This window comes from Rhineura floridana, chromosome 11 (assembly GCF_030035675.1).
Source record: "Rhineura floridana isolate rRhiFlo1 chromosome 11, rRhiFlo1.hap2, whole genome shotgun sequence".
Classification (NCBI taxonomy): Eukaryota; Metazoa; Chordata; class Lepidosauria; order Squamata; family Rhineuridae; genus Rhineura; species Rhineura floridana.
The window spans coordinates 22,033,233-22,045,900 of NC_084490.1; the positions used below are offsets into that span (position 1 = coordinate 22,033,233).

The window sequence follows — 12,668 nt, forward strand, 5'->3', positions numbered from 1 at the left end:
ACACAGTTGAACGCTGCTGCCCCCACCCTCTGGTATTCATTGGTATCTCCTGCTTCTGCATAGGAAGACTCCCATTTTGCATTGATTTCCAGGAGTCATTAATAGAGCTACCCTTAGCTGGTTTATCTAATCTCTTTTAAAAGGGTGAGTACTTTTCAGTCTTCAAAAAGAAGAGCATCATATTTTTTTAATAAACAGGGATGGCCTTCAAAGATGACTTGAGAATAAACAACTGCTTCAGTGAGCAGAGGACATCCTGGTAGCATTTCCCCTCCCCCCAGAATATCAGAAAAGGTTTGGTGGATCAAATGAAAGGTGTCTCTAGGTCAGCATCCTGTTTGCCACATTGGTCAATCAGAAGTCCACAAGCAGGACATCAGGACAGTGGTCTTCCTCTGTTGTTGCTGTTAAGGGACTGCTATTCAGAGGTTCCATGGAATGGTAGACCTGCCCTCCTTTCCATGAATTTGTCCAATCCCCTTTGAAAGCCCTCTGTGAACCAATTGGCCATTGCCACATCCGGTGGCACTGAATTCCATACATTAACTTTGTGTGTGAAGAAGTTTGTTCTTTTGGGAGTCCTCTTGAACTGACTGCTAATCAATTTTGTTGGATGACTCCAAGTTCTAGTGGGAGAGGGGGGTAAACATCTCTCTTTCCCCTCCCTCCACACTGTGCATCTATGACCAAGCCCTTGCACCTGTAATGTACCCTGGAGTTCTTATCCTTGTCCTCTAGGCTGGCACCCCAGGAAGTCACTATGTAAGTCAACTTAAATGGGTTTGGGGTTTGCCAAGCTTTTACTCTTGGGACTAAACCAGAGATGTCCCAGCCAGATTAATTCATCTGTAAGATTTCTTACCTGCCTTCGCCATAAGGTCTCAGGGCATGTTGCAACAATAGAAAAATACAATATTAAAATCAGTTCAAACAATTTACATGAGAAGATTTTTAATGGGAATTGTAGCCCATCAACATCTGCAGGACTACAGGTTCCCCTCCTGTGGACTAAACCTACATAAAATATCCCAGCAAATTAGCTGCGTACATACCAACGTTTAAGACACACACCCCTCAAAAATCCTGAGAACTGTAGTTTGTTATGGGCTGGGAATTGTTACTGTGTGAGGGGCAAACTACAATTCCCAGCATTTGAGGGGGGCATCATATGCTTTTAATGTTTGGTGTGTGCGCAGCCTATCTGCCACCAATTACTGTATTAACAGAGCAGTAAATGGACTGCCTTTAAGTCGATCCCGACTTAAGGTGACCCTATGAATAGGGTTTTCATGGTAAGTGGTATTCAGATGTGGTTTACCATTGCCTTCCTCTGAGGCTGAGAGGCAGTGACTGGCCCAAGGTCACCCAGTGAGCTCCATGGCTGTGTGGGGATTTGAACCCTGGTCTCCCAGGTCATAGTCCAACACTCTAACCACTACACCACACTGGCTCTCTAACAGAGCAGTAGGACTCTGAAATATCCTGGGTGGGTGGCTGGAAGACATCTCAATGGAGTGCTAAGTCACCATGCTGCCAACTCACAGTCTGCTCAACCAAGGCTACAAACACTCAATATATTTAAAACACAAGATATCCCCAAAAGAATCCTGGGAACTGTAGTTTGTTATGGGTGCTGGGAACTGTCACTCAGGACAATATTCTTTGGGGGAAGTCTTGTGCTTTAAATGTACTCTAAATGTATGGTGTATACTCAGCCCAGCTCTCTATAGGGTTAACATATATCTGTTCACAACACACATATAAAGAATGTCATTCAAAGCTGAAACACCATCACACACACACCCTTTGCCCCTTGAACATATTATTTTTGTCTTTCCTTCTTCCTCCCCTGCTACTCCTGGCTTTGCTGGAACAAAAATCACATATCTTCCCAATCCCTCCAATGAATGAAACTAAGTTACTACTTGTGTCTATTAACTTCAGTGGGGTCTACCCTGAGTGGTACTAGTGTTGAATACCACCCCGAGACACCACTGCAGGTTCATATAATTTATTTTCCATGCAGCACTTTAAGTAGTTGATTAATGCTTTTCTTTAGGCTTGTGACTTGTCTTAATTAGTTTCCAACTATTGTGGCTTCTATTATATTTTGAGCCCTTGGTCCGGAGTCCACAGAGATATCAGGTTTCTCTATGATGTAAATTTCCCCAAAGTGGGAAGAAAGCCATTTTCAAGAGTCTCTTTATGTATGCCTGAAAACACAACACCTTAGATCTTTGCAGACGACACAGAGGGAGATAATGCATGTTACATCTGCCACCCTTATCGTCATATCATCATCACATTATATTGTCATTTCTTCTAACAGTGAATTCATATGGTGAGTGCCTCCAGGGTGTATCCAAAATGGGGCCACTCTGTGTACACCACTCACTGAGCTATAATTCTTAGCAGGGCTGTGGAGTCGGAGTCAGAAGCAATTTTGGGTGGAGTCAGAGTCAGAGTCGGTAGAAATGTACCAACTCCAACTCTGTCTTCCAAATAAAATTAATATCTTAATATTAATATTAATTTATTAATATTAATTTATTAATATACATTTGCCATTTATGAAGGAGTCGGAGTTGGACAGTAGAAAAATAGAGGAGTCGGAGTCGATGGTTTGATGTACCGACTCCACAGCCCTGATTCTTAGCACTCTTAACAAACTACAGTTCCCAGGATTCTTTCAGAGATGCCATGTGCCCTAAATGTATGGTGTATATGCAGCCTAAGAAAGAAGAGTGGTTTAGTCAATCCTTCTTCCCAAGGAGACCTGGGAATTGTACACTGTGAGTGGAATAGGGGTCTCCTTACAGCTCTCAGCACCCTTAACAAACTACAGTCCAGGATTCTTTGAGGGAAGCCATGACTGTTAAAAGTAGTATCATAGGGCTTTAAATGTATAGTGTGGATGTACCCCAGGTGTCCATTGTGTTTTTCACCTAACCATCCTTTCTTTTATCCCCACAGCTCATCCCCCCCTTTCTAGAGGGGTAATCCTCAGCATGTTGGCCACCCACCAAACCATGTGGAGATGATTTGGTGTCATGCCATCCCAGATTCTTCTGTGGTAAGTCAAAATGAAGTGGCGGAATCAAGGAAGGGGCCTTAGTCTCGTCTGATACCAGTCCAGGACTAACCACTTTAGCGAGAGGGGATTTGGGGGCTTCTCTTTATAATATCATAGAGTTAATATCTCAAACGTCATCTAGCTCAACCCCCTGCCAGTACAGGAAAACTGTTACACCAGGTGTGGGAAACCTTTGGCCCTCCAGATGTTGCTGAACTACAGCTCCCATCATCCTTGTCCATTGGAGGTGTTTGCTAGGGCTGATGGGAGTTGTAGTTCAGCAACATCTGGCGAGCCAAAGTTTCCCCACCCTTGGCCTAATGTTTAGGCCAGAAGTGAGGAACCTTTGTTTCAGCCTGAAGGTCGCATTCCCTTCTAGGCCATGTGCCAGTGGTGGGTGGGTCCAAACAAAAGAGTGTGCAGCAATGGATGTACATTTTACCTTTGTACATTGGGCTAGTTTCTACATGCACTCACACATCCCTCCCTATCCTCCATCCAGACAAGCAAGAGGTATTATTTGAGTTCAAGAACACATTACAGCCAGACAAAAACACTCAGGGGTAGTGTCCAATGCTAGACCCATTGAAGTTAATGGACATGGCTAATTTAAGGTAATTAATTTCAATGAGTCTACTCTGAGTAGGACTAGCATTGAAAATGGAAATGGACTGCCTTCAAGTCAATCCCAATTTATGGCGACCCTATAAATAGGGTTTTCATGGTAAACGGTATTCAGAGGGGGTTTACCATTGCCTCCCTCTGAGGCTAGTCCTCTCCAGCTGGCTCAGTTGCCACAGCGGCACAAGCCAGCCCCTTCCTTCTCCGCAACTGCTGGCTGGGGGGCAACTGGGCTCCTTGGGACTATGCAACTTGCTCACGGCTGCACAGGTGGCAGGGCACGTAACCCCTGAACCACTCACTGTGAGGGTGATCTTTAGCTGGCCTTTTACAACCAGGAGGCACGAGCGGGGATTTGAACTCACCGACTCTGGACTCCCAGCCAGGCTCTCCTCCCCACTGTGCTATACCAGCTAGGACTAGCATTAGATACTGATAATAATTCTGTCTTTATCACAAATTCTTTTTTGGGGAGGGATTGCTTTGGATTACTTTTTCTTCTTTTCTTGTGGTTATCTGTTCTGCTCTGTTTTCACTGCTTTGCCAAGCTAAAGGCTTCAGGCCTACCCACTCATAGGTAACTACAGTAGGGCCCCGCTAATACGGCAGGTTAGGGACCAGGCCCCCGCCGTAAAGCGGAAATCGCCGTAAAGCGGAACCCATAGACTGTAATGGGCTGCGTCGCGCGAAAATTACGTGAAAATGTTGCAAAACGCCATAAAAGCTCAAAATTGGCTTTAAAACGGGCAATTTCTCCTAATTGAAAGCCGCCGCATGAGCGGAATGCCGCAAAACGGAACACTGGTAAGCAGGGCCCTATTATATGTCTTTCTTTAATATTCTAGGAAGCTTGGAGAATAATACACAAGTAGTAGGCTGAGAGAGTTAGGAGGAAGATATACAGTATATGATTTATTCTGTTAGCTCATGTTTTTATCACAAAGTCATTATAAAATCTAATCCAGAATTGGTATGTTATGCATGGGCCCTGACTGGATCCACTAATTTAGAATTTTGAACCTTGTTATTAGATACAGCCCTCAGTGTGTGAAACAGGCAGAGCTTGGAAAAGTTACTTTTTTGAACTACAACTCCCATCAGCCCCAGCCAGCATGGGCACTAGATTGGGCTGATGGGAGTTGTAGTTCAAAAAAGTAAGTTTTCCAAGCAGGGCCAGTGGGAGAATGTAGCCTAGGAAGAGTTGTGGGGGCCATATTCAGCCTCCAGGCCTAAGGTTCCCCATCCCTCGTTTAGGCAAAATCCCATTTCTTGTAATTTAAACCACTGGTTCTGGTCCTGCCCTCTGGAGCTTCAGAAACAAATTTGCTCTATCATGTATGTGACAGACGTTCAAATATTTGAAGACAAAGGTTTGGGTCTGATACTTGCATTGCATGCTAGCTGTGGTATGAACTTGCAGAAGCTTGGGAGCTGTTTTGTGTTTTGATGTGTTATAAACTAAATCACTTGTCCAAATCCTCCTAGGTCTTCCTTCTGGTGTTGTTGTTTTTCACCCCATCTGAGCCGGGCAAGGATTGCAATTTTATGTATCCTCAATTGCATAGTATTGACAGCATTGAACACTTTTCACATGTAATTGAAGAACTGGTGAGTGAGTGCATTCGCACACCCATCTGCAGACTGTGTACATATTCTGTGCCAGAGGCAAATAGACAGGCAATTAAGATCCACTGGTTGATCATTGCGGTGATCTGCTGTAGATCTGCTTAACATAAGATAAATATCTGTACAAATATGAATTTCCTATGCAGTATAATGCTGCCCTGGGCTCCTACTGGGAGGAAGGGCGGGACGTAAATCTAATAAATAAATAGTAAAATTAAAACAATACAATCACCACATGCAACAGTAGACTACAGGCAATCTAGAAGACTAATTTTAATGATCAGTTTATTCCCAATGCCCTCTGAAACAACTGAGTTTTAAGTGTTATCTGTACTTCTTTCAGTAGTACAAGAGCAAATAAAATTGCAAGTGTGGGCTCAGTGGTAGAGCACCTGCACTGCATGCAGAAGGTCCCAGGTTCAATTCCCAGCATTTCCATTCCAAGCAGAGGTGGGAATGCCCCTTGCCAGAAAATCTGGAGACCTGCTGCCAGTCAGTATAGACAGTACTGAGCTGGATGGACCAATGGTTTGACTTAGTATAAGGCAGTTTTCTATGTCGCTATGTAAGTTAAAAAAACCCTGACCCAGAGCGGCGGAGCTGGATGTCATCCATGTATTGATGCCCCCAAATTCCCTGATGTCATCATCCAGCAGCTTCATATACATGTTGAACAGCATTGGGGACAAGATGGAGCCCTGTGGGACCCCACAGACCAGTCGCCAAGGGGCTGAGCCAAAGGGTTGTATCTAGCTACATTTTGCTCAGGGTAGACCATGTCCATTTATTCCAGTGAGTCTACTCTGAGTTGGATTAACATTGGCTACAGCCCATCATCATCCAATGTTACCCTCAGGTAGCATGGAACCACAGTAACAAAACATTTGGTCCAAAACATCTGGAATTGCACCAGGGTGATGAAGGCTGAACTGGATGAACTCTGAAGGCCTTGCAAACTCGATGGGTTGTATCCAACTTATAGAATAGACCCACTGAAATTAATGGACCCAAGTTAGTCATGTCTATTTTTTTCAATGGGACTACTCTGAGTAGGACTAGCATTGCATACAAGTCTATGGTTTCACATGCATTGTATGGATGAATTCCTTGTTCTTTAATCCATCCTCAACATTCAACCCAGGCCTGTCTCTGTTCTTTTCTCTTCAGAAGCAGTACCTGCTCCTCGATTACCCAGTATCCGTGCCATCCAACCTGAAACTGGTAAAGTCTTTAAAACAGCCTATTAATTAATGAAATTACTGGACATATATTACCTACCACAGTGTGGTTGTTTTATTTGCAAGGACTTCTCAATTAACAATTATTTTCATCCAGGAGTGAATTTTTGCATAATGGCACCGATGTGTATTGCCTCGGCTTTCATAACAAGCAAACGTTCCATCAATAGCAAGAGGATTTGAAAGACAACTCCACTTGCATCAATTGTGCTTATGTTCAGCTTGCTTGCTTTTTAAGAAATTGTTCTCTGAAAAGTTACAACACCCGGGCTTTTTCATTTAGACAAAAGGTGAGTAAGGGGGGATATGCATGGCGTGGAGAAAGTGGATAGGGAAAAGGTTTCCTCCCTCTCTCATAATAATAGAACCCAGGTTCATCCAATGAAACTGAATGTTGGAAGGTTCAGGACAGATAAAAGAAAGTACTTCTTCACACAGCTCATAGTTAAATTATAGCATCCATTCCCACTAGGTTGAGTAATAAGCACCGGTTTGGGTGGCTTTAAAAGGGGATTAGACAAATTCATGAAGGGATAAGGCTATCAGTGGCTACTAGTCCTGATAGCTATGTTTTACCTCCACTGTTGGAGGTATGCCCCTGAATTCCAGTTGCTTAGAATCACAAGTGGAAAGAGTGCTGTTATATTCAGATCCTGCTTTTGGTCTTCTGGTTCGCCACTGTGAAAACAGGATGCTGAACTAGATGGGTCTTTGTCTGATCCAGCAGGACTCTTCTTATGTTCTTCTCGTTCAAAATAAAGAAATTAATGGTGCTGACAACTTTGGTATTTCCTGGCTTGGAAATGCTCATCTGAAGAAGTTCAGAGTGATTGTCTGCAGGAATGCTCACAAACCTGAAAGCTGTCTTCTGGCTTGGAACGTAGACTCCTCCTTCCAGACTCCCTGCGAATTACAAACACACCTCTATCCCTCCTCCACTGTGTAGAAACACCATCGCTACCATTTACTCATATTGCTGCTGCAGCAGCAGCAGCAGCAGAAAGAAGATCTCTGTGTCTCTCCCCCACTTCCCTCTGTGACACTAGGCACGTGGAAACATACCCAGTATCTTAGAGGAGGGAGGGAGGGCGAGAGAGAGACTATCCTCCCTGTTTCTTTTCCCTGTGACTGCTAAAGCGTCAACAAAGTTTAAGGGTAGTAGGAAGGAACTTGGAGAACTAGGGGGGAGGCAGATGGGGGGACACTGTGCTCCCCTCACATCATCAGATGCACAAGTTCTGAATTTGGGTTAAATATAGACCTGGGCCATATTCACTCCACACATTTTTTCCACTATTATTCCACTTTAAACAGCCATGGCTTCCCTCAAAGAATCCTGGGAAGTGTAGTTTGTTAAGGGTGCTGAGAGTTGATAGGAGACACAGATCTGCAGTTCCCAGAGTTCCTTGGGCAGAGGGATTGATTGTTAAACCTGTAATGGGCCAGTCCAGATAATGGCTTAAATATGCATAAAATGTGCTGAAATCATTTAAATTTGTCTGTGTTTGCTTATTTTGCTTAGCTTATAGCTTAGTACTGCATGAAAGCCAAAACGTTAAAAAGGTTCGTTTTTAAAATGGACTCTCCTTCCCTTCTGTAGTATTTTGCATGAGAAAATTGACGTACAATATAAGATAAGACGTCTAGGCAGTCAGCCAACATTTTGCGGCTGTTTAAGAGGAAGCTGATTATGTGGTGTAGATGATACTTGCGGACAGGGCAAAGCACACTTTCCAGGGAGTTGAGAACAGAAGTCCCGCCAGAAGTTTGATCAACAACCTGATGGAGATTCTGATGAGGCTGCAGAAAGAGACGGCAAGGAGGTAGCTAAGTGTCACTTCTAACAGGCAGTAGCTGATAAGGCCATGGAAACACGCCTTCCCTTAGATTAAAAGGAGTGCATAAAAAAGTAGGTTTTACAGCACTCAAGACCCCTCAGCTCTGCTGGAGGGGGGGTGTAGAAGAAAGCAAGAGATAACCATCCATCTATTCCATCCATGACACCTGATGAGTGATGTATTATGACATGTATTTCCATGTACTTTGTACTTTGGCTGTGTGATTCACTTAGAGTTTAACTCATTCCTTCATCTATTGTAACTTGTTTTAACTGAGAGGTGCCTTCAGAGTCTTATACTTTGATGTTAAATGGATACCCAGCAACTTCTTTCACGCTGATATATATTTCTGTTTTTCTGTTTCTGCAATGATGTTCCAAGGCCACCTAGAATGCATTTTATTAGTTGTAGTGTGCAAGATATGAATAAATAGCATGTATTATAAAGACTGTTCTTCTGTCTGAAGCCAAACTCCCAAATAGAAAATTTCTGGTACCTCCCTAGAGGCAAGAAGCTTGAGTGAGACCTCCTCTATTCTCTGCCTAAACTACCTAACAACTGTTATTGATAACCTGTGAGCGTAGGTGAACTAATGTTTGACATACATGGACTCTGTGTAGACTCAGAGGAAGGAAGGAAGCAAGAACCCTTGACTCTGTGCATTCACTAGCAAGGGATAGCCTTGCCGATATCAAACCATTCTGGGAATTGTAGCTCTGTGAGGGAATAAGTCTCTCCTAACAACTCTCTGCACCCTTCACAAACTACACTTCCCAGGATTCTTTGGGGGTGTTTAAAGTAGAAGAATAGCGGAATAAATGTATGGTGTGAATGTGGCTCTGGAATAAAGCGAGCTATTTTCTGAGTTTTGTAAAATAATTTGCTTTCTAAGCCCAAGTCCAAGCTTGTTTCTGGGGTAGAGAGAGGAAATACTGTCTTTTTTTTTTATCTCCTCAATGAAAATTTATTGAAAATTATGATGTATACAAAAAGAAAACCCAACCCACAAACATCAAACTGGAACAAAAAAGAAGAAACTGTGGCTCTTCAGTACAATTCCCTCTGCAATCCCCGAGTCCAGATTGTCTGAGACATAAGACTTAATGGAGACCAATATTTATGCAACCAACCAGATATTTCTGAAGACTGCTGGAAGTCCATGGTTGTCGTTATCGCTCATAAATGCAATAAAGCAAAACCAGCCAGCGGTAAATGAGTGCTTGTGGGTTTTCCCTTGTGCAATTTTTAGCTGGCATGTTACTTTTTCTGCCAGAGCAAGGTGCTACACCTTGTCATACCTAGGGATGGGTGACAATTTCAATTCAGTTCCCATTTATCAGAATTTATCAAATTTGCAGTTTCCGAAACAATATGAGAACCGAAACACAGCCATCCTTCAAAATTTGCATTTATTAGAATTTTGGGATGCAGTTTGCCAACTAAACAACATTTACAAAAATGCCTATATGAGGGGAAAGTGTGCATAAAAATGAATATATGAGTGAAAATAACATACAAAAAGGCATGAAATGATGAGAAATGGCTTGCAAAAATGTGTACCTTTGTCAAAACTGCCTACAAAAATGTGTTTATGTAGAGAAATTCGCAATAAAATAGTGGAGAATTTTCATGAGGATTTTTTTTTAAAAAAATTGCAGATTGCTGTAGAAATGTAGAGAACTGAATTTAACATTGGAAAAATGAGAAACAGAGAGAAGTGAAACAGACAGATCTTTCCATCCCTAGTCATACCACACTGTTAAATCCACCCCCACAAGGTCCATCCAGTGTCTGGCGATTATCAACTTTGCTGCCATTAATAAAAAACTTACTAGGGGTTTAAAGTGCGCATCTAAGTTCTCCCCTTAAAATAAATGTGATAATGCCAGTTCCGGGGGCTTAACCAGGTGTTGTTCCACAATTTTATGAATCTCTTGAAAGACCACTATGAGGCGTCCTTCCCTGGCTCTCCCTGTCAGGTTCCTACCTGCTCGTGGTTACTGCCTGTCTCTAGGCACCACCAGGGACTCCACCAGTCCGGACCGCACTCTCTTATGGTTTACCTATCCGCTCTAGCACAGATCTCAACAGATCCCCCTGCTAGGCAACCACCAGTAACGTCCCAATACTAGTATTCCCAGAGACTCTGAATACTGGTATTGTTATTCTCTTCACCGCTGCCACCATTTGTTACAGTTCCCCTTCAGCCTTGGTCATTACCTTACCCTCCCTTCTGGTCTGTGAAACCCCAGCCAAGGATCAGGCCTTTGGTAAACCAAATTAAGTATTTATTACAGATAACAAAGCTAACAAGATTAACAAGATTTCTTCTTAAGGCACATAAGCATATGGTTTTACTCAATTCTAATCTGAACTCCACCTCCCTCCTGGCAAACAACTCTCTAAACCCCACCAAGCAACCCACTCAGTTCTCTTCTCCCCCCCCGATTCCACTCTCACTCTTCCTTTTATACATTCAGCCATTTTTAAACACTCAGCCAATCATCTCGCATTCTACTGCCCATTCACTCCCCCTCCTCTTTCACTCCACTTACCATGTATCTTCTAAAACAACAACACTTACCATATATACATTAATATAGGAACATCACATTTCCCCCCCCCCTTAAACAACAGCAGAGTATTATTCCTGTTCCAGGATTTATACGTCGCGTTAACAAATAAAAGTCTCTATGGGGAAAATGTCTTTCTTTGTTCCTCTGTCTGGTCACGTCACTGCAGTCCCAGCCACTTGCCTGGAAAGTCCATCGGCCAGTACATTGTCCTTGCCTTTTATGAACTGGAAGTCCACTTGATAGTCCTATAGGGCCCAGGACCACCTCTGCAGCATAGTGTTATTGTTTTTCATAGTCTGCAACCATAACAAGGCCCGATGATCCGTAGTCACTGTGAATCTTCGTCCCCACACGTATGGGCGCAACTTGTTCAGTCCCCACACGACCGCTAGGCACTCCTTCCGGACCGACGAATAGTTTTTCTCCCTCGGCGTCAGCTTGCGACTCAGGTACGCCACTGGATGTCTGGTGCCTTCTCTCTCCTGTAGCAAGACGACTCCCAGCGCCAGGTCCGACGCATCTGTAGCCACGATGAATGGTTTCTCATAGTCTGGTGCTATTAATATGGGTCCTTGGCACAAGGCTTGCTTCAGTAGATCAAAAGCCTTCTGACAGTCATCCGTCCATACCACACGCTCAGAACACTTCTTCTTTGTTAATTCATGCAAGGGGGTTGCTATTTCCCCAAAATTTCTCACAAACTTCCTATAAAATCCAGCCACACCCAGAAATGCCCTTACTTGTTTTTTGGTTAAGGGGATCGGCCACGCTTGTATTGCCTCCACCTTGCTCCATAAGGGGGTGATTTTCCCACTCCCCACCTTATGTCCTAAATAGATTACTTCCTTTAGTCCAAACTGGCATTTCTTAGCTTTTATTGTGAGGCCTGCTTTTCTTAAGGCCTCCAATACTGTTGTCAGGTGTTGGACATGCTCAGGCACCGACTTGCTAAAAATGGCCACGTCATCGATATAGGCCACTGCAAAATCTGACATGCCTCGCAACACAGTATTGATTAGCCTCTGAAATGAACTTGGTGAGTTCCTTAGTCCCATGGGTAAGGTCACAAACTCATATAACCCATCTGGTGTACTGAAGGCAGTTTTGGCTCTGGATTGCTCGTCTAGTTCCATTTGCCAAAATCCTTTACAGAGATCTAGTGTAGAGATAATGGTTGCTGCCCCCAATAACTCTAACATTGCGTCTACCCTAGGCATAGGATACGCATCTGGGACAGTAATTTTATTGATTAGCCGATAATCAATGCAAAACCTTGTCGTTCCATCTTTTTTCGGAACCAGGACAATACTTGAGGCCCAGGGACTGATGGATTCCCTGATCACTCCTAATTCCAGCATATCTTCCACCTCCTTTTTGATCTCATTCAAAACTTTCCCATCAGCTTCCATCCTCAATCTCTCAGCTTCCAACTCCCTCTGCTTGTCTTTTTCCTCAGCCTCCCATCTTAACTTCTCTCTCAAGTACTCTATATAAGCGGGATTGCTTAAATATCTTTCTGGGGTCTCTTCTCTGACAGGTTGTTTTTGCTGGACAGTAGCAAATCCTATAAGTGCTACCCTCAATTCATCTACCCCTTTACCCTCGTGAGGTAAATTGAATGTTATGCACTTCTCCACCAGCTCCTCTCTTTTCATTTTTATGTATTCGGCCATGGTGTTTGAGTTCACTCACTCTT

The 12,668-nt window shown here is 43.4% G+C and overlaps 1 protein-coding gene across 12 annotated transcripts in view; it reads left to right on the top strand.

Annotated features, from left to right (window-relative positions):
• The window catches only part of LOC133366316 (fms-related tyrosine kinase 3 ligand-like), a 53,308-nt gene that overhangs the window by 24,782 nt on the left and 15,858 nt on the right, over positions 1-12,668 (top strand). For all 12 annotated transcript variants that reach the window (XM_061589283.1, XM_061589282.1, XM_061589286.1 and 9 more), the window contains exons 2-4: positions 2,974-3,073; positions 5,180-5,302; positions 6,488-6,541. In XM_061589283.1, the coding sequence (XP_061445267.1) occupies positions 3,038-3,073; positions 5,180-5,302; positions 6,488-6,541 (213 nt within the window). In that variant the 5' untranslated portion in view covers positions 2,974-3,037. The remainder of the gene's footprint in view (positions 1-2,973; positions 3,074-5,179; positions 5,303-6,487; positions 6,542-12,668) is intronic.